At 41.1% G+C, this 23,189-nt stretch overlaps 1 protein-coding gene across 1 annotated transcript in view; it reads left to right on the forward strand.

The window, feature by feature from the left end:
- Positions 1-2,477: 2,477 nt before the first annotated feature.
- The window catches only part of galnt16 (UDP-N-acetyl-alpha-D-galactosamine:polypeptide N-acetylgalactosaminyltransferase 16), a 28,154-nt gene continuing 7,442 nt past the window's right edge, over positions 2,478-23,189 (forward strand). The window contains exons 1-9 of the mRNA XM_026340347.1: positions 2,478-2,857; positions 8,534-8,715; positions 10,366-10,464; positions 10,564-10,631; positions 14,429-14,494; positions 17,008-17,129; positions 21,876-21,963; positions 22,252-22,336; positions 22,811-22,914. Coding sequence (XP_026196132.1) covers positions 2,660-2,857; positions 8,534-8,715; positions 10,366-10,464; positions 10,564-10,631; positions 14,429-14,494; positions 17,008-17,129; positions 21,876-21,963; positions 22,252-22,336; positions 22,811-22,914 — 1,012 coding nt within the window. The 5' untranslated portion in view covers positions 2,478-2,659. The remainder of the gene's footprint in view (positions 2,858-8,533; positions 8,716-10,365; positions 10,465-10,563; positions 10,632-14,428; positions 14,495-17,007; positions 17,130-21,875; positions 21,964-22,251; positions 22,337-22,810; positions 22,915-23,189) is intronic.

Raw genomic sequence — 23,189 nt, forward strand, 5'->3', positions numbered from 1 at the left:
CTTGCCTTTCTATATACACAAGCTGGATTTGAGGCAGATCTTGTTGGCTGAGAGTCTTCTCCATGACAGGATGGAGGCGAGGGAATAGACGGCTTATACTGTATGTGTAATGAGATTAACCTCCATGCAAAGCTTCAGAGAGGCAGCAGACACAGCCGATAGAGCTCTGCCCTGCAGCTCGTTAGACTTTTTGATTTTTAAAGTGCAATTACACGAAGGTGATCACATTAAGCGAAGAACAATGGAGGCTCTTTCACGTAAATGACTGATTTGTTTGAAATAAAACCCAACTGCAGGACTTTAACATTGTTATTATAGGACATGATTCATTTCTAGGTCTATGTTATTGGATGGTAATGTATTATTCTTTTTCTGGAGTTTGTCTACATGTCACCTCCATATAAATTCATCCTATTGTCCTTTGGTATGTCCTATATTTGTGCTGATTTCAGTTCCAGTGTCTCGTAGCCACATTTCAATCTTTTGCTTGAATTCTTTCTACTTTTAAGTGTTTAAACAACTGTGCATCACATCAGATCAGTTACTGTGTAGACTCAAACGTCTGTACCAGCATCTGATAATCAGACAGACGTAGAGACACCAGAATGCACTAAAACATGTCTTAGTTTGATTTAAATGTCACTCTTTGATCAACTACAGCTATAAAACATTACTATAAACCATGTGTCAGGCTGAAATTAGAAATCATCACTGGAAAAACATTTTCACGGTTTGTGTCGGTGTTTGAGCCAAAACTGAAGCGTGAATGATCAAACAAACGCACATACAAAAGACGATAAGGAAGCACGCTGCAAACAAAAAAGCATATACAAAAAGCAAGAAAAACTACATCTACTCACTTTGGTCTGTGTTTCTGTCATCTCCATTACGTTTCCAATGAATGTTTGTGTTTTTATTCTGTGTGCAGTGTGTGATTTGTCCCTAGAGGCCACCATAGATGAGAAAACTTTAATAAGAATAAATGTTGGGTTGCCAGGTTGTGGGTCATGACAGCAGTAAACCTTTACCAAACGCTTAATCACTTGTTTATTAAATAGAGTTCGGTTCCAGAGCATCACTGAGCTTAAGGTTCAGTCAGTAAGTGGATTTTTTTTCATTCTTTTTTATTTTTAAACTAAAACTTGTGATTATTAACAGTGTACCTGGTCTACTACTAACTAATGTATTAACTTTTAATGAATCCAGTAGCTTCATTTAGCCGATCACAGAGAAATAGAAGCACACGGATCAATTTAAGTGAAAGTTACATACAAACCAACTACGGTTACTAATGCATCATCACAAAATAACTGCAGGAATTCATGACAGATTCATGATGTAACAGAGCACAGCTGCAGATGGACTTCTTTATTTTCATCAAGTATTGATTTCGTTTTACTCCAAGCTGCCTCCCCCCTGCTGTTTCTGGATCAGGATTCTTTATGCTTATGTTTCTAATGAGGGAAAACTTGGCACTGATTCTTCTCCATGTTGTGGTGGCGGGCTCACACACACACACACACACACACACACACACACACACACACACACACACTCACACATACATTCCCAGTGTATTGCTGTTAGGTGGGGTTGGATGAGCTCATACTGTGGGCTGTTTTTTCTTCTAGAGGAGAAATAAAATGAAATAAATCAGCCTCCTCAGCTCTGTTGTGCCTCTGGGGTGTTACTGCTCGTTGCTGGTTTAAATGCAGCTATAGATTTTGTTTTTTTTTTTTTGGAGAAGGGTCCTTTCAGTTTGATGTATTCTGACTTTTTTTTTACACCTCTTATTTATTCATACTCTGAATAAGTCATAGTTGCAGAGGTCATCTGTGCAAACGCAGAGTTAATTCAGGAGGAGATGAATATTCATAAACGATTCTCTTTTCTTTAGGATCAGTTCAGCTGCGTTGTTGAATTCGCTTTGTGTGACTCTTAATTAAAAATCATAGTTTAAAATGCAAACACAGAATAACGAGTCTTCTTAAACAGTGAGGATAAACATTTTGCAGTAAATGTGCAGAAAAACGTGGCTTCTAGCTGTGCAGAGGATTTTAGTTTTGTGTTTTAATTCCAGTTTGCATTAATACAGAAGAAGTAGTCCCTACACTGAGGCCTAACGAGATGCGATGTTCACAATGATTTTAATGAAACAAAGGGAAGAGCTTTGTGTCTTAAAGGGAAATGTATGTAAATGTATGTTCTTCAGTGGGAAGAGAGACGAGGAAAAACAAAACATCACTGTGTTTTATAAAAGTGGAGAGATTCATCTCGCATCCTCTCCTCTGCTGTGTCTTCCTGCTCATATGTGTCTTAAATGACGACCTCAGCTGATTGGACATCCTCTCCTCGCAGCCAGTGGATGGGCGATGTGTGAGTGTGATCGTGTGCGTGCGTGTGTGTGTGTGTGTGTGTGTGTGCGTGTGCGTGTTTGTGTGCGCACAGGGATGATATGACTCGGCGCTAGGACCGTGGCTCTGTCAGTGCGCAAATCCCAGCAGAGAGGCAGCGCTCCGACAGAAGAGCCTGTTCGCGGAGAGATAGAGTCTGTCTGCGCTGCGGTTCAGACCATCACCGGAGGGGAGGCTGCACCTTCTGCCGCGGACGGACCTGAACCAGCCGGGCTCGCCTCCGGAGCCCTCCATATGGGCTCACCATGCGCAGGATACGGGCCAACGCCATCGCGATTCTGACCGTTGCGTGGATCCTGGGGACGTTTTATTACCTGTGGCAGGACAACAAGCCCCAGTCGTCGCCGTCGTCGGCGTCGCAGACCCGTGGCAGGAGCCATGCACAGAAACTGGTCCCCGGACGGCTGGAGATCCACCGGGACGACAGGACCATCCCGCTGATAGTGAGTGAACGCGGCTGTAGGGAATAAAGAGAAAGGGGGAAGGAGAGCGGTGCTGCGCACGGCGCCGTCGCTGGAGGCGCCGAGCTGCAGGAGAGTGTGTGCTGCATGTTGATGTGCATGTGTGTGAAACCTGGGATAACGAGGATGTAGGTGGTGGTGGTGGTGGTGGTGAAGATGCGCAGCTGGGTGTCACAACAGGAATATGATGCTTTGACTTGATGTTCTGGCTTCAACGCTGTCTTCTTCATCCTCCTGTGCAGCCATAGCATTATTCCACAGGCTGTAGGTTCAGCTGCCTGCTCATATGTTGTCAGTGTTGTCCTGATTTCTCCGTTCCTTCCCCGAGCCTGAGAGAACCTCAGGTACCCTAAGCGGCTTTCAATAAGTCCTGTGCGTCGTGCGTAAACCATATTATGCTGACACCTTTCTTGGCTTTCAAGTGTGAGGGGAAAAACACAGGCTTTCAGCTTAAACAGAGCATGAAGAGACGTCCTTCCTCTACTGCCACTGCACTACAGCCTGTCATTAAAGACCTATTTCAGTCAGGTCAGGTCTGTGTTCGCCTGTTGTTGCCTGCGTTAAGGCGGAGGAGTGAAAATAACATCTGGTAAACAGTGACTGTAGGTGTGGTGGTCGTCAGGCTTGAGCTGCAGTTCATCCTCCAGGTTGCAACATATATACAGGCACAGTCTGAACAGTGTATGCTGGGACTGTAGCTGGGTCCATGCCAGATCGGATTAGGAGATCTGGTCTACTTGGCTGCAGGGTTTTCAGATGCATTAGGTGTAAAGAGATAGAAGACCTGTAGCTGGTGCTTTTAGTCTGTAAACAGAGATGAAGTGAGGATGACTGAAGGTGCTGGAGGGCTGTTTGATTAGTTATCTACCTTTTAGCATGACAGAATCTATAAAACAGAGAACATCTGGAAAAAGTGACCATCAGCCCAGTGTAAATGAATAAATGTGACGTTTAAATGTTAAACATGTTGTGTTTTCAGCTTCTTATAAGTGAAGGTGTGCAGCTGACAATCAAATCCCCCGATTTAAGGAGCTATATCCAGCACGTGTTAAGGATGATTGTTTGGTTGTCAGACTAGCTGCACACTGTCAGCTGAATAATCCACACTTTATTGTAGCTTAATCCACTGCACCAAACTTCTCATGCTGAAAAATGTGGCACTTCAAGGGGGAAACGATAAATCAGTTGACTTCCTGCCACTACCACTCCATAACCACGCTGACAGACAGCTCAATTAAATATGCATATCCAATTCTGCATTGAGTAAACAGGGACTGTTGAGGAAATACAACACGCTGGAGTCTCTTTCACAATTTACTAAGCCAATAAAATTGTCTCAGCTGTGGCTGAGGATGTGCGCCAACATGTCAGAGTGTTTTTCAGCAGAAGCAGCAGCTGAATCTTTAGGATTTAATCATTCAAGGGTAAATGCCAAAGGTGGAGCTGCTGTGGCAATTTGCATTTGCATGCATGCAGACCTGCTTAGGAAGTTTCCCCGTGGCTAAAATAAGAAACCGTGTTTTGCATCAGTGTGAGAACGTTGAGACGATGCACGCAAACAAATGTGGATCTAATTTGAATGATGTGTGTTTTGTTTTTAATTGCAGTGATGAAAATGAAATCTTTCCTCTTCGGGACAGTTTGAACTAGGGGGAACCACAAACACATGTTCGGTCTTTGAACTGTAAACTTCAGATTTGATGGTTTGGAGCTTTTTCATTGGTGGCCGTTGATTTGCTCAGTGCGGTCGTTCACCTTTGTCACCAAACTGAGAGATTTCCATCGCTTTAGTTTGACCTGAAGCTCACAGGCCGCACGACACACAAGAGGAGCTTTCATTCTTTCTTTTTCTTTCTTTCGTTCTTGTTCCTGTTTATTCTCTTATTTTCTGATTTGTTTCTTCCATTTCTTTCTGTGCTCTCTGTCCATCTTCCCCTTTGTCCTTCATTCTTCCTTTTGACCTCCTTCCCTTCGTCCTCCCTCTTCCTTTTTTCTCTCAGTCTCTTTTTTATCCTCTAACTTTACCTCTTTTTCTTTCATAGTTACCTTTATCGTTTGTCTTTTTGTCCTTCCGTTATCTTGTCTCCTCCTTTTCCTCCTTTCACCACTCCATTTCTCCTCTTCTGCTCTCCCTTCTTGAATCCTTCCTTCCTTTCCTCATCGCAGCCTTTCCTTTCCTCCCGTCATTTCTTTCCTCACATCCATTATCTCCCTTGATTTTCTATCTTTCTTCTTTCCCTGTCACTTCTTTCTTTTTCTGTTCATTAGCAGCATTTCATTCACTCGTGACATCATCTGTTAAATCTGTTTTCACTGGCTCCTCTTTTTTCTCTCTTCCCTCATTTCCTCTTCTCCCTGCTGTAATTTCCCAGCACCATTCTCCATCTCTTCAGTCTCTCCGTGGACACTGTTGTCAGTCTAATTCATTTTAGCATGTCCAGTAATCAGCCGCCTGTCTCACCTCCTCTGTTCTGCTGTCACGTCGTCCACATCCTCAGTGATCACGTCCAGTTCAACCATTCATCAGTTTAATCAGTTTGTCTTCAGATTTTCTGAGCACATATGAAATAAAAGACTCTCCTTTAGGTTTTGTGATTGACTGGTTGTCAGTGTGGTGCCCAGATTTGGACCACGAGATCCGAGTTTCACCTGGCAGCAGTTTTTGATGCCCCATGTGATCGTAGTTCACAAGAGAATTGGGTTAAATGTCCCGTTAACAATCTTGTCTGAGCTCGGATTAGCTCCATTTTCCATCACAGTCATACACATAAAACATGAAGCTGTTTCATACACATCATCTTTTAGTCATTTCAGGCCGAACGCACTGTTTCAAATCTTAAATATTAAAAAACATTCTTCGTTTTCATCTATGAAGACTTTAGTCTCAGCTGATCGGTATCATGTGGCTGTTTTACTTGATTGACAGCTGCATGTTCACACGATCCAACAACAGAAATGATGTTTACATTTGCCTCAAATGTTTCTAAATCCTACTTGGTCCAAACAAACACATGATGTTTTTCCAGCAATGACTCATCTTGAATAAGGAAGAAGAATAAATCTCTTGTGAAATCAGTGAAATTGTTTAAACTTTGGCAAAATAATGCTGCGTTCATGTGGTACCCATCATTCAGAGTCATTAGCTGGCTGAGAGAACATGTTTCCAACGTCTTTAAACTTTCATTTAAGTCCAGTTTTCATGCTGTATTTCACCTCGTAAGCATACACTGCAGTACTTTTATGTCAAAATGCATGTGTTGATGTTAAAATACACCTTCTGAACTATTGAGCTGTGATATGTGGGGGTTCTCATCTGTGCGATCAGACTGATAACAAGGGAGCGAGAGCAGCTGCTGAGACAGAAAAGTTGAGCTGCATGACAGAAAAAAAGTCAAAAATAGGGTTTTAGTACAGTAAGAATATTTGTCCGACTCCCATAATGGGAATATCTGATGGTTCTGAGTCAGATTAAACTCTAAACCCCACGTTTCTCTTACATTTATTGGCATGTACACAGCTTATGAATACAATACAGCTTATAAACGCACCACGTCACCGCTGGATGATCTGATGCTGATGCTAATTTTCCTCTATCGGACATTTCCAGCCAAAGAAGCAGATTTTACTTGTATGTGATTTGTTGAGGCTTTTAACTTGGCTTGAAGGAGCCAGCTGACGTGTTCATCCTCCAGACGAGGTTCATATTTAATTCAGTGAACGGAGGCTCAAAGCGCCTTCTGTTATTTTTGTCTTAATATCCTCAGAGTACCCTTTTTTGTAGCTTTTTAATATTTAGTCTTGGTGATACTTGATGATCCAGGGATAGATGATGCCCGGATTCTGGAAGAAGAGTAAAACCCTTTTACTATCTGATATTGAGGATGTAACGTAGATACTGTTGATAATCCCGTCAAGGTAGATAAGAACTAGTCACATTATCACTGAATGTGTAATTTATATTCTTCCATTTGTTTCCGGACTTTGTAGTTCATGGCCTGACTCTGTCATCTCACTGCTCCTGGTTCCTGTCAGAAAAGATAAAATTTCTAAAATTATAGTAGGGATAAAAATAGCCATGCAGCCTTGCTAGTGTCCTTTCAGGGTGATCTGGAGAGAGCATATGGACAGGTTGGGCTAGTTTATCCTCACAAAACATAATCATTTTGGTTTTAAAAACACGAATGTGACAGAAATGTTTTAATATAAATCATGGTTGCAATTCCAAAGTGATAAAATGAGAATCTATACACACACGACACCGACACATGATGTCAAGACATCAGCACCGTGGTGTCTTTGTACTTATCAGCTGCCTGCTGTGTCTGAACAACGACACCCTGACAGCAGCGAAGGAACCAAAACAGTAACACAGTGACTTATTATTACTGTTAATCATAGTTATTATAATAATAGTACAGTTTAGGACAAAAATTCAGTGAACAACATGAGTCTTTTTGTCTCTAAGTTGCTTTGTGGACATGTTTGTGTATAAATCCTCCAGAGTGAAGCTTCACACCCACTTGAACCTGGTCAGACGCTGATACTGATGGTGTCAAACTATGGAACAAAGCTCCAGCCTCTGTTTCCTTTTTCTAATTTCTCTTTCATCCATTCTTGCATCTGTCCGTCTTGCTGTTGCTTCTCTTTGATGAGGACGACTCTCATCTCTATTTATGCATTCATCAGCTGTTTTAACCTCTCTCTCACACCGGTCCCAGGCTGCCAGCGTTAAACCAACTTACTGGGAAAATCCATTAATTAGGATTTATAGACTGTTTACTCTGGTTTGATGAGTTCCCATTCCCATTTGCCCCGTTAGCACTGACACGGTGACCTGAATAAGAAAATAGCATTTACATTTTAATCATTAGACTGCTACTTTTCTTTAGGCTGGCTCAAAAGTCAAAAGGTGCAGTATAATCCCCACATGAATGGTGTTACAGCACGAGCTTTCAGGTTTTCAGGTGAAACACTTGTTAGTTAATCATGAGGCTGTAGCTCAGGAGATACAGTTACTCGCCTGTTAATCTCAGGGCAAGTCGCTCAACCTGAACGCATTTGAGCAGCAGCTCACTGTGGCGTTTGTTTTATTTAATCTCATTTTGTGTTTTTGAGTCGTTTGCTGAGGAATATTTGGACGAGGATGTTGTGTTTAGGTAGTTTAGTGGTGCCAACCTCTGATATTTGATGGATTCTGACATTTTGCCTTATTGTAAATTAAACATCTTCGTTATGTGTTAAATTTGTTCTTGACCTTGGAAAATGTGGTCAGTTCAATTTAATGTGGCCAAATAAAACTAATCAGGGAAATCACTTTGTCATTGTTTTGTTTTTTAAAACAACAAACACACATTTTTAGTTGTTAAATAATACCTTGCAGTGAAGCTGGAACACGTTACAGACTCTGTTGCTAAAACTAATGTTTTGGCATTAACGTCTCTTCTTCAAGCTCTGTCTTTCTTCATTGAAAATACTTCTATTGTCTGTTGTTTAAATCTGAATCTGGTGCAGTTTGAGTTTCACGGCTGCAGCTCACAAGTCGGACAAAATACATTTATGTCAAAGAGTCCTTTCTTTCTTTTAACACTGCTGTTTTACATATCATTTCTGTTTTTCTGTCTGATGGGAGCATTCAAACACGTGTTGTGTCCTCTGCAGGTGACCCAGCCTCCGCGGCCTGAGCAGCAGGGCCAGCTGCTGGGCGGCTTCGATGAGAAGGCCTACTTGGCGGGGAAGCAGCTGAAGCCGGGGGAAGACCCGTACAGAGAGCACGCCTTCAACCTGCAGGAGAGCGACCGGCTGGGCAGCGAGCGAGCCATCAGAGACACTCGACACTACAGGTGGGCAGTGTTAGAGCCTTGGCTCAGGTACTGTGTGTCTGGTTTGAGCCGCACTATAAGACTGAGCTTGAGCTTTGGCTGCACATGGATTTGGAAAAAATGTTTCACAGTTTAAACATCAGATACACTGATTTTGGTCAAAGTCCTGTCCTGAACAGTGTCCTCACTGCTGGGTTCAACCCATGACTGTAGCTTAGATGTATGAGGCAAACAGAATGAATAGCAGCTGCTTGTTATGAAGAAAGGTTTGTTTCTCTGCCTGTTTTCAAACTGCATGAATCAACGTCTGATTGGATAAAGACCTCATCAGACGTTCTGTGTTAGCAGACGTCCCAGCTTTCATAGTTTTAGAGTTAAATCTCCTCAGATATTATTAAGTCATAGTGTCGTGTTAGAAACTCGCCGTGTGTCGTTAACATGTCAGAAACAGGTTGTTTATTTTCACACTAATAAGAAACTAAGTAAACCATGATAACGGTTAATGTTGATTCAGTCACTACCTCCATACTAAATTAAAATCACTGGTAGCAGCTTCACATCTGGATCTTTGTGGCTCTAACAGGATCCAGTTTGTTATGTTAACTGCAGAACTAACGCTTGTCCTTCTGGAGCTGATTGCCGCCGTTCAACCCTTTGGACCTGCTGCATTTCCACCCTGTACGCCCCAGAAGCAGCTCTGTGCTCTATTTCTTTCTCTTTTTTTCTATTTTTAAGCCTATTTTTGAAGCAAGTCACTTCTGGTGAGCTTTCTGAAGAAGTTAAATCCACCATGCAGCCAGTGCTTTCCTCCTTCTGTTCCCCTCTGCAGCTTTTCAAGTAGGAGAAGAAACTAACATGGTCTGTAAGTGAAACATAGATTATGAATGAATTAATTTCTAACATTTGACGTCTGCAGACAACAAAGTAAATACATAACAGACTTAAAAAGAAAGCCCTTAATTGAAAAACAAAGACAAACTTCACAACCACAACAAGCCGCTCTGCTTCTGAAACGCTCCCAGTGGGTATGAATCTGTGCAGAGGTGGGAACAAAACAGCGCTGCAGCTGGTCCTGGTGGCAAATCACTACTAAGACTAAAAGTTAGACCAATTCTAGTATTTTAATGGGTGTTTGTTTACAGAACTACCAGGAATATTCAATGAAGAAAGAATTTGCACAATATGCTATAAATAATTAACATAATATTTAGTTTTTTCAGTGTAGCTCCGTCTAATAATGACATATCAGTATATTTTGTGGCTTCTCTTCTATCGAGACAAATGTACCTTTATTGTGGTTTAATTTTTTTTTTTTTGCTGTAAGCAAACTGTCACTTCATTGGGGTACAATTACAGAATCAGTGATGTGTGATCTTTCATCTTCATGTTTTCTGACCCGGGTTTAAATCTCCCAGCAACAGGTAACGGATTAAAACACAAGGTCAGAAATTTGTGCAACTGTTGCCTGGTAACTGGATATTTCCATTTCACTACAGCAACAATGGCGAGGCCTCTCCACAGGGCACCGCTGCTGATCACAGCTGCCAAAATCCTGCCCGTTACATGTGTTCAGTCGGCAGATATTTTTATCCCAGTGTGAGAGACGTGTGATTTCTGAAGAGACGCGAGTTCCAGCTGTTCACACGCTGTGTTATATTCCTCTCTCTGTAGGTGTGCCTCTCTGAGTTACGACACAGACCTCCCCTCTACGAGCATCATCATCACCTTCCACAATGAGGCGCGCTCTACTCTCCTTCGCACCATTAAAAGGTAACGAAGCCACAACACAAGTAACACGATTAGACAGGAACGATGACACAGGCTTGTTTTCTAAAACGTGACCTTCATGGTTCCCTTTCTCCCTCTCAGCGTCCTGATGCGAAGTCCTCCCCCTCTGATTCAAGAAATAATCCTGATAGACGACTTCAGCTCCGACCGTGAGTTTTGTTTTGTTACTGCAGATAAAAGCTGTGATGTAGCTTTGAACACTGAGGTTTGGTCCTTATATTATAGAGCACATCATCTTTAAAGGGGCTATAATCAATATTTATATTTAACAACATAACTGCCTTTAAGTGAAAGACGTAAAGCAACTTTACTATTTTATTTCACTGTCACAATCACTTTTAGCTGCAGCACAATTTCTAAAAATCACACTAATTGCTCAGTACCAAATAGCAAAGAGACAAGAGCATCTAGTAAAGATGGTGAAGCATTTAGCTGCTAAAGAGACAATTGGAAAGGATGAAGACCAAAAACAAAAATGTGGAACTGAATGTTTGTCCTCAGTTTCACTCACTGGCCTCAAACACTACTCACATTTAATAATAATGCACCGTATACAGCTCTAAATCATGCACTGTATCTTTTTGGGAGGCAAAAATATGTCAACATTGGGTTTAAAAAGGCTTTAAAACCACATTCAGGTAATTTACGGGCACTATATTGAAACAGAAACAGTTGAGGGACCAAATGAAATGTGAAACTTTTTTAATGGCTTATTAAAACTTTCTAAGCAGGGTGAAGTTGCATTAGGCTCACAATCTGTTTTCCTGAGGTGTGCTGAGGTAACGCAAACGTCAAAAGGAGTAAAGCAGCAGAGGAGAAGGCCCAGTAATGAGAAAATGATTGTGTGTGGGGATGATGTTAAGAGAGAGAGGAGGCAGCTTTCACAATGTGTCACAGTGACGTCTGATATCACAGAAAAGCAGAAACTGAATCAGAGGTGAGAGCTTCCTGAGGATTTGCTCACAGCAACAACACAGCTGCAGCAGAAACGAGCTGGAGCTGCTACCACTGCTTATATTTTTATGTAAAAGCAAATGAGTAGCTTAATTGACCTTGACATTTAGAAATCAAGCAGGTGACTCGGTTTAACAGGAGCATAAAGAGTGTTTTTATATTTAACTGACCAGGATCTCCACGTTATTTTTCCCCTGTCAGCATTAGTGTGAGCTCATATTTAACATCGTCCACAGCACTTTCTGAAATTACCATCACATGCATCTTGTGTCTGCGGGATCAGCACCGCGACCTACATTCAGCAGTGAATGTGCTGAGACACTGGCACAAACACGCCCACATGCACACACGCACACACACACCCGTAGGTGTCAGAGCTGGCCAGACATGTAAACAGGAGTGTCTCAGCGGCATTAGCACCGGGAGCTCTATTAGCTCACTAATGCCTCGTTGATTTTCCCTCTGCTGCTGCCAGTTTACCTGCACCTGCAGGGTGAATTAAGTCTCTGCAGAGTTGTCTTTGAGCAGCGCTGTTCAACTCCTTCCTGTTTTGAAGTACAATTTTCAGTGTTTAGTGTCACGCGAAGCTGTTTCCGACACTTTGATTCCATTTTGTGGCCTTTAAATTTGACTCAGTGTGACTGCAAACTAATAAGCCTCCCACGAACTGACCAACTTTGTTTCCTTCAGCTTTTCTCTGTGGTCTTGCTGTGTCGCCACTTTCTGCTGCTGTGTTTTATTAAACGCCTTAAACGCCCCTGCTAAGAAAAGTAAAAATAAAACTGCTGTTCAGGTGGAGGTATAAAAGCAGGCTGGGCATGCTCTCCAAGGTGCTACACAATGCAGTGATGGATTCTTTCTTGGAGATTGTACACCAATCTTCATCGCAAAATGCTTGAACATTACACGTGTTCTGGTCCCTGAATGTTTTTGGCTTGCTTTGCCTTCATCGGAGCATTGTTTCTTTACACGCAGGCCATTCGTCATATGTACAGATGCAGCTGTTTCCTGACAGTTTCCAGCTGCTCCCGTTCTCCTGTTGCTAGACAGGGTGTGTCTACATTTCACAGTAACCACACCTTAACGTTTACATGATTATAAATCTAATCCTATTTTAGTGTCATTTTTGCTCTTACCTATTTAAATTCACTTAGTTCAGGAGTGTTTGATTATTGTAGATAATTTATATTTTAAGGATTAATGCAAGATCTCTGGGAATTTCCAGTTCACAGTATGAACAAACCAAATATTCTGATCTAATTTTCTGACGCTTTTAATGTGGAAACAGCCTTGCACAATCATAATAAGACGTTTATGTTTTAATGTACATGGATTCACAAATTATCATCCTTAAACAACAATTAGTTTTACTGAAGCTCATTTTATAATATTTTATATCTTGGTGCAGTATCCTCCGAGCAGCTTCCCACTTTCAATTTCCATCTTCCAATTTAAAAGGCATAAGATCCAAATCAAGTACATTTAGAACAACCTTGAAACGCCTAAAGATCAGCAAAATTACCAAACAAACAATAACAACAGAACCAAGAGAGTTTCTGGTTTATTTTGTTCAGTTTATTTTGTAATGCTTTGTAATATTTTCTGAATATTAATGTTGTATCACTCAGTGGCTTTGTCAGCTTTGTTGTCTTAGTAAAAGTCCAAACAACAACAATAAAATGTCCAATAACACAGAGATTTCACAGTTTATTTAGGACACATCTAGTGCAGGTAAAGTTCAGTGAGAGTGTGAGCTGACTGGTCAGTACATGTGACCTGGCAGGCAGACAGCGAGAGGAGGTGGTGAGGGATTTTGGGATCATGCTGTCCAAGTTTAATCCTGTTAAGGCTCCCTTTAATCATGAGGACACCAGCCTCAATCAAGGACAGTGATCTGAACTGCGAGTCCAGACAACAGCGTGCCACTCCAATAGTGTTGAGATAAGAAAACTCCAACACTATTTTAAATGTGATTTATTCATACATAGAATTCAACTTTTTCCCCATAATTTTATTACATTATTCACCTCTATCGTCCTCAGTGTGGATTTGCATAGTGAGGACATGTGAATGTATAATGCATGCACGCAAGCACTCACATATGCAGCACATGCACACACAATCTGACTAAAAGTATACAACATCTGCTCAGTGGGTGTGATCCGTGACTTTCTCCTCTTCTTCCCTGGGTAGTTAGAGCCCCGTCGTCTTAAGTCTACACACACACACACACACACCAGCTGTCCTCTTCATAGGACAATATACCCACTTATACATGACTATGATACGACAACTAGACTGACAACATCAGCATCAGGTTTGTACTGTAGACACAACAAATTAAATCAAAGAGGATTACAACTTGTCCTGCTTGTTTCTGTCAGCATACAACTGTTTCTCTGCTGTGGAGGGGGTCTGCTTGATCTACCCACAATCCCTTAGCAAGATCACACTCATTCTCTGCTGCCAATGCTAATCCCCTTCAGGGTGTGTATGTGTGTGTGTGTGTACCTGTGTTTGCATGCTGTTTGTAATGATGTCAGACTCTATGCATCAACAAATGATTTGTGCCAGATATTGTTGATTGAGATAAAGGGAGTGGATGATGGGAACGGACCACTCGCTGGATTTGTTTATGGAAAAAAAATAAGTTTGAATTTAATTATCTGGTAACATGGAGCTCTTTTGTTTGACGACGCTGTTGTGTTTCTGATTTGAAGGATAATCAAAACCACTGCTACGAATCAGCACCAAGGCTATGTTATGTTAAAACCAAAGATGTTTAGCTTTAGCTATCACTCTGGTTTAAGTGTTATCAGTATAAAGAGCAGCGTGTTTAAGTGAAAAATCAGTACAAGTGTGGCAGCGTGGTGGGTTTGTGGGTTTGAGTGAGTGACAGGATGTAAGATGAGGGGATGAGTAGACATGTTTTTCTCCATGTGTGTTCTTCTTCCACCATAACATCCCATCTCCTCTGCTTTCCATCTTGCAGCTGAGGACTGCCAGCTGCTCTCGCAGATCCCCAAAGTGCGCTGCCTGAGGAACGGCAGGAGAGAAGGTGAGTGTGGAGGAACTGTGTCACGAAGGATCATCAATCAAGACAAAAATAAAAGGCACAAAAGGCACCTGCTAAACCAGAGCAGTATGAACTCAATAGGTTTAGTGTAATAAGAGAATGTAATAAAATAACAATGACTTGGTTCCAGGTGTACGTGGAAAATCTATTTGAAGGAACATCTCATTACAGCATCCTCATTAAAACCACAAAGAAAAACATGTAAACACCCACAGGTTTCTGAATTGGATTAATTTAATCTCCGAATTAGATTAAATCCTCGACACGGAAAACAAGGAAGTTCAGCCAAACTTAAATCCAGAAGCAGCGGTTGCTGATTTGTTTTGATTCTGAACAATAATCCCTCTTCCTCAGGTTGCTGCTGCTCTTACTGCAGCATTAAGACATACAAAAAAAGACCAAACATGTGGTGCACAGCCTGAAGTGAGGCTTGTCACAGAATAAACCATCAAGTTTAATCTACTGTAGATCTTCTTTGATTCCCTCTTCACACAGCTCCTAATGGTTTCACACCTTCAGGCATCATTGACTTTCTCTCCTTTAATGTGTCAAACTGCTGCCTGGGGTCATCAAGCACTGAGGCATTAAATGTGCCGACAGCGATAACAAACATGCATGAGGAGGCAGACTGTTGTCAGGGATGAGAAATCTGGATCAACGTGCCAGTAAATATCTCACATGCGACTGATAAATTAATGTAAGCAGCAGTTTAAAGCTGCAATATGGTGTCCTATTAAGGCATCACTCAGTTCATTGCGTTGGATTGGATTGTTTTGGTTCACTCTCACTCTCACTCCTCTTGTGAGCTGCAGCAGGCAGATGTATTCGTTGCACAAGCTTTAAAACCCACTGTACAACACCTGTGCAGCCTCAAACAGCAGACACACACAGTTACCAGCCAGCTGGTGAACATAGTGAAGCATTAAGCAGCTAAAGAGTCAGATATTTCCCTCAAGAGTTCACGGAGACCAGAGCAGAGTGAATATTACATGAACATTCAGCAGGAGTCAAGACGAGGCGAGGCTTTATTTACAGAGCACATCTGACACATGAAGGCAATCCAAGTCCTACACACACATAAAAGCATTTGTTTGGGCAGATTTAATTCAAGCATATGTCTCTGTTAAATAACAGTAATAAATGAAGCCCCTTGGTACTATTTAAGATGATATTTTAAAGAGGAATAGGTGTCATTGTGCTGCACAGCTGATGATTCATGAAGTCTTTCTGGGTTTTTCTGAACAGTTTACTAAAGCGTCTGCATGTGTTAAGTCCTGTTTATGTTTTAAAGCTTCAGAACTGTATCTGCGTCTATTTTTCATCCCTGCTGACTGTTAAAATGTGGCAGCAAAGCCGAAACTCTGGGAATTCATCTGAGGAACGTGACCTCCTCATCAAACACCATGATTAATATAGATAAAGTTAATAGGTTTTAATAATCATGTGATAATTAGGTTCTCAGGCTGCAAACTTAGTTTTTTCAACCACTTTCACCCTGTTTGTGTTATTTTAATGATCTTTTAAATAACCTTTAGCTTAGAAACCAAACTATTCAGAGTTTGTGTGTTTTTAAATGCAAATTACTGCAAGTGTAGAAGCACCTTTCATGAAGAACGACACCTCTATCGCCATCGCTTCCCTGCTTGTAGCAATCCTGCTCTTAAGTTGATCTCTTTTAAAATAGAATCTGCCCTCAGCTCCAAATTAGCACTTCTCTTTTCACTTTTCTCAGCAACCAATTTAAAGCAGTTGCTCGGGCATAATGTGAGACATTCTGGCATCCACTTCAGACTAATCCAATTAACTCGTTTTGTTTCTAAAGGCTGTTTGTTCTGTGGAAGCTTTGCTAACAACAAATTTCCCATGAACGCAGTAAAAAACATATTCGTCTGAAAATGTTTCTGAACTTTAAAGGAAAAATAAGACTTAAACAATGTTTTGAGATGTATCTTGCATTTCTAAACCAATAAACTATAAATAATACAATAGACTTTCAGCCAGATAATGGATGAAAGAAACATAATATGACCCCCGAGGAGCTTTTATATGCAGTTTAAATTGAATTTTACAGCTGTGTATCACTTACAATCAAGATAAACATAATAAGCAATAAGCAAAGGCATTTAATAATATAAATTATTACAAATTTACAATCCCACACACGCAAACTATACCTGAAGCTCCTGAATGCACCGTTCTAAATAAACAAGCATCTTCATTTGGATTAAAGTTTATTAGCAGCGTTTCATATGACTTGTACGAGGTCCAGGGAGGTTTTCTTTCTGCAGGTAAAGAGGGAGCTTCAACTGTTGACACACAATGAAATGAAAGAATGTGTTTCTCAAAGGCTCCTACAGAGTCAGTGACCTTGAAATGGTTCATCAGTGGAGTGCCATCTTTTACTTGCAGTGAAGCAGCATCACATTGAGTCCAAATTGCAGCTATTTCACCAGTTTCAGACGTTCAGCGTCACAATTTCCCTGCGCTTCCCTCAGGTCTGATCCGATCGCGCGTGCGTGGAGCCAACTCGGCCTCGGCCTCCATCTTGACCTTCTTGGACAGCCACTGCGAGGTCAACACTGATTGGCTGCAGCCGATGATCCAGAGAGTCAAGGAGGTAAAGACCCGCAGGCTCACAGTCTGCCGTCATTCACACTCTCCAATTAGACACCTAATACATGCAGCTCTCACACACATATTCCCAGCACAAGGATGTTGGTTTTTTCTACTTCAGGGGATTTTACTCGTCTTTAGGGCAGATTTTATTTTCTGTGATGTAATACGTTGGCATTGCTTATTGTTAAACACTCAATTTGTTCTGCTAAGATACAACTCGTACTACACCAGATGTCACACTCTGCTTTGCCATTGCTGGAAAGAGTATGGCGACATACTTTCCCATCCAATCTGTTTTCCACTTGATCCCCAAGTGTTTTACAATATTAGCCGATCTGTTTTGAGTTGCCACAGTGGTTTGTGTTGTGCGTGGTGACGGTCTTTAGTCTTACTTCGGCCTCCATGCTCATGCAAGTTCTTTTCTGATTAAACCCACTTTTCTTTTTTTAGCTCATTAGAGATAAATAAAGATTCCCCCCATTTACCACATCTATTTTGCAGCCCACTGGGGATGATAGCCTCCAATCTTCACTATCAGTGTTTTCCACAGTTCAAAACAAAGCGGCTTTAAATGTAAAACTAGTCACTGGTTTTATTATCAGGGCGACTTTTGTCTTGTCATTTTTAATTCACTGATTTCTGCAAACCTTCATTTTGGCTATGAGCTCTGAAAGAGAGTGATGCATTTAGACACATACGCATCTGCAGAGATGAATGCGTGCACTTACTGGGACATGACTGTCTGATGGTTTGATAAAGAGAGATGTGGCCATGGAAAGAAACCTTCATCATTCACCAATGAGTAATATGCTGTCTCTTGGCTCTGTCCTCGCTCCTTTCTGACTTTACTAACCTGCAACTGGGCTCCAACCAACACAGCTGCTCCCCAAATCCGCTGCCATCTCTCATCAGAGGCACATAAAGAAAAAAATCCCACTCATTCTGCAGCAGGAGCTGTTTCATTTCATATTTCTCTCAGTAATCACTTCTCCTCTCGTGTCCAACACTCAGGCAGAGCTGCTGCCACTGTGCTTCATTTCTTTGTCCGTTCTCTTCTGGTTTTAGGAGCTGCATCTGTCTCTACTGCCTAAATTCAATATACAAACTACAACTTTATTCACAAATGTTAAGCTTTTTAATGTGTCCTTCTCTTATTCTGCTGCTGCATTGTAAAACATACTTCTCTAGTCCTGTCAATGCAACAAATACAACAAACAGCCAAGACATTTACACTGCCCGTCCAAAAAAACAAAAGCTATGATCTAGGGTTGCTGCAGTTCTTTGTTCAGGAACGTTATGTGTCCACAGAATGAGATCAGCTGACTACCTGAATATACTTAATGACCAGGTTATTAATCAATGGACTTTTTCTTCCCTAATGTCACGGACAAATTCAAAGATTACAATGCCAGGAGCGGTTCAGGGAGCATTACACATCATTACCACACATGGATTGGCCACCACAGAGTCCAGACCTGAACCCCACTGAGAATCTTTGAGATTGTTCTGGAGAAGACTTTGTGCAGCGTTCGAGTCTCCGATCATCAAAACAAGATCTTGACGAAAAATTAATTCAACTCTGGAATAAATGTTGTGACATTGTAGAAACTTATTGAAACGCTGCCACAGTGAACGTGTGCCGTAATTAACGTGCTCCAACGAAATATTAGAGTGCGTGACTTTGTTTTGGATGGGCAGTGTATTTAAAAGAATAGTTCAACATTTTGTTTGGTAACTTTCTTTCACAGAGGTAGATGAGAAGATTAAGGCCACTCTCATGTGTGGTAAATATCTGGTTGGAACCAACATCTGTTTAGTACCGACACTTACCTTCCAGCACCTGCAATGTTCAAAGATTAACAGGTTATATCTTGTTTCATTTGTCTGTCACTCTCTGCAATGCTGCTGAAGTCAACATAGTAATTTTGAGGAAAAAGGTTGTGAAACAGCTGTCTGTGAAGTGCTGTGAACAGATGTTTCTGTCTCAAACTAAAATTTCCGCATTGCAGTTGTAAGTGTCCACTAACCAGTGATGCTGTACAGTAGTTTACACGCTGGTCTGTCTAGACTTATATTCTAAGACGTTTATGAGTCTTTGTGCCAAATATAATTAAATTCCTTCACCAGTGATGATTTGTGCCAGTTTTAAAGAAAGTTCTTTAAGGAATTTCTGAGATATCACATTCACAACAAGAATCAAATGAACATGAAGTGACCAAAATCTAAACAGTTCATCACAGAGTCCAAGTGGACTGTTGTGTCAAATTTGAGGGAACTCCCTTCAAGCTATTCGTAGATGTTGCGTTTACAAGATTTATGTTGTTGATGTTGAGCCAAAATGTTGAACTGTTCCTTTAAAAGAAGAAAAGTATTGGCACCATAAAAGTGAGCATTTACTGTGCTGAAAGACAGACGTCTGCAGCGTGTTCGGAAAAATCACCAAACTGGGCCCAAACTAAAACGTTACTTAACTCTGTGAGTGGATTCACATCATGTATGTGTTTCCTTACACTCATCCATGGCTCTGTGCAGCTGTGACTCATGCAACTTGCATTACAATCTTCTAGTCTAGTTTTCATGAGAACGTTGCGGCTTAGTGATAATTCACCAGCTCCTTGGTCCGGCTGGATTCTTTAATCTTCCTGACACCACAGCTCTGTGTTCCTAAAGGCTGCAGAGAGCTGAATACTGATGAAGGATCAGCGTCCAGTCTTTAATGCAACACAATCACACTTTTCATTTGTTAATTCAGAACAGCAACTGAAACAATTTGAATTTAATTAGCAATTAAGCACCATTAAAAGGCTCTCCACTCGATGAATTGCACGTCAGTGATCATGATATGTACTCTCTCCAGCTTGGTCAATTTCTCCATTGAGTAATAAAAATGTAGAGCAGAGAACATCATACGAGAAATCTGGCTCTTGACCTTTAGCCCGAGGACAGTGTGTCTTCTGTTGCTCTGTTACTCAAACACTGATGTGACATTACTGAGCAATGAGGCGAAGGAAAAGAGATCCACACATGTCAAATAGTCCAGTGGAACAAGTTAAATTCAGTGTGCATGAAACGGGTTAGGAGGATAAAGCCTTTCAGTTTCCTCTTTCATTTATTATTTTCTATACATGAAAAGAGAATGAACATTACATGAACATCATAAGTAATATGTAATAAAACTAAAGGGGAAGCACAATGGAGATATTGAGAGATCATCAGTGACATCCACTTTGGAAGTGCAGTTTCTTTGTGTGCTGCCAAATCACAGAGGCTCATTAAAAACCCAATAAATGTTTATGGCTTAAAGCTGTTGAGAGCATCACTTTCCGCATTGCTCTCTGGCAAAGTGGCTTTTCACACTCGCGCACACACACACACACACACACACACACACACACACACACACACACACACACATCACCGCACTGTTTGGTGCAATGAACACAAAGTTCACGATGGGTTCAAATTCAGCGCAAAGAGAGAGAGAGAGGCTCTAATTGGAAACAGTCATCTGGGTTGTGGTGCTGCTAAGCTGTTTGACTGCCCAAACACACACACACACACAGTCAGATGCCTCGTGGGCAAACGGCAGCAGCGCTGGCACAGACAGATGAAGACAACACTGACACACAAACACGCAAACTACCAGCAATCAACAGCAACTTCGCCTCTGCTGTGTTTACTTCTCCAACAGGGGAGAGAAACATCTCAGGACAACACACCTGAGCTTATGAAGCGTTATCTGTTGCTTTTGTTCTGCACAAATAATTTATTTTTTCATGTCCTTTATGTCACTAATGAGGCTTTTTATTCTATTTGTGCCCAGTTTAATGCACAAAAAATGCAGTTACAACATAATGCTGCTTAATAAAAAGGTGAGGGTCAAAGTGCACTTATATAATTCACTAGAAAAAAATGAGGTGAGCCAATGCCAGTAATCATCTTCCCTTCTCAAAGACACTGCATCCACACAGGCGGTTAATCATCATTGTTAGTCACGTACTCCACTGGGTGACTAATTATCCCTACAGCATGAACTGATATTGAAACTTCATTAACGTATTACATGTTGATTTATTTTCTTGACCCACTCAAAGAAGATTTAAATACTTTATTGAATTGTCACTTGACCCTGAAGACTCTTATCTCTTGTAGCTGGGAGCCTTAAATAGACTGTGGTGCAGTTTTTTAATTTTTAAAAAACATACTCACATACATCACTGAACTGTAGTTCTCATCCAGCAGAGGAGTTCACAGAGTTTGTTTTGTAATATTGCACTTTTTGTTGGCTAAACTGAAATAACAGGTCTGAATTATGAAGCAGTTCATCAATAAATTAAACTTCAAGAAAGTGTAGAATAAGCTTTACTGTGAGATCAACACATTTTGGCTTTTGGCACCAGTCAGTGTATCAGTCATGCATTGATAAGGTTGATGCATTGTCATGTAAACCACAGTACTCAGCTGAGAAATAGGGTGTGCCTGATGATGGATCTGGTTGACCTGCATCCAAAGAACATTAAAAGTAAGAAGAGACTTGGGATAAAACTAGAACCATCTGTGACAAACATAAAAACTAATAATAAAAAGAATATTCTGTGCTGAATATTAAAATAAAGGTAAAACATATATATTCAGTACCAGTAAAACTTGTTTGTTTGTTGTTTACGTTGGTCTAACGTGACTTTTTAGGTTTAAAAATAAATGCCTCAGTGATAGTGAGCCTGTGTGTCCTTTTCCTTTCATTCAGGACCATACGAGAGTGGTCAGCCCCATCATCGACGTCATCAGCCTGGATAACTTTGCCTACTTGGCTGCTTCTGCTGATTTGAGAGGAGGTGAGGACGCAACACACAAGTCATGCACAGTAGCAGCTGATGACACAGCAGCAGTCAAAGAAAACCCACCTTTTCACATCATAATATCCCCAAGAGGAACGTTTTCATTGAACCGCAGTGAAACATATTTTCTACATGTTCTTGTTGCTACAGTTGATATGAACAGTGGGAAATCCTGAAACTTAGTTCAGCTAAAATCCGCAGGAGACTCTTAACTGTCTTCTTGGCTGTTTCAGATCTGATGTCTGGACAAAGTGGTTGTAAATCTTTTTTTTTATTTTTTGTCAGGGTTTGACTGGAGTCTCCACTTCAAATGGGAGCAGATTCCCATTGAGCAGAAAATGGCGAGAAGTGACCCGACACAGCCGATCAGGTAAATCTGTTTACTGTTCTTTGTCATCTCTCCTGTTTCCATCTTCAAATGTTCTAATGTATGCTCTCACTACTTGCTGGCGGCTGTGTCTCTGTTGCTGTGACCCCATGTTCTTGCAGCTCACTGTGCTCAGTGTTTGTTTCTTTATGTTAAAATACTAAAATACTAAAAACACTTCAACATCAGATTGAAAAAAAAAACATCTTAAGGCTCTTAAATCACTTGATTTTGTGATTTTTAATCAAAACATGTGATTGAAATGTGTCTACAGCACAGAGCTGTCAGAGCCTGTAGAGTTTTTGTGTAAGAGTTAAAGATGATCTTATTCTTAATTTGGTGTTTTTCCCATGGCAACAGCTGTGTCTGTAACTTACTTTGAGGTATGTCGAGCTCCTTTGCAGAGTCAGTTATCTTATGAATGTGGTTCATAAATACTGTGAGAGATAGAACAAACTGTCTTTCTTCACTCTGCAGAACTCCTGTCATTGCTGGTGGGATTTTCGTCATGGACAAGAGCTGGTTCAACCACCTGGGCCAGTATGACACCCACATGGACATCTGGGGAGGGGAGAACTTTGGTGAGCTCAATGTGAACTTAAGCTGAAATCAGAGAGATCATTTTTTATTAATCATCCTCTTCACACATCCTACTCAAAAATGTCTTTAAATAATTACACAAAACCAGGCTCCACTCTGTCCTGTCAGCAAAGTTCAAAATCATTAATATTCTCAATTCTGTTGTGTCGAATATGGAAATAAAGGCTCCTCAGAGCTCCCGAGCGTGAGGTTGTTTACACACAGCCCCCCCCCATTTCAGGCCACTCTCTAAAATCTGCTGAGGGGAAGGGATTTG

This window comes from Anabas testudineus, chromosome 22, assembly GCF_900324465.2.
Source record: "Anabas testudineus chromosome 22, fAnaTes1.2, whole genome shotgun sequence".
Taxonomy (NCBI): Eukaryota; Metazoa; Chordata; class Actinopteri; order Anabantiformes; family Anabantidae; genus Anabas; species Anabas testudineus.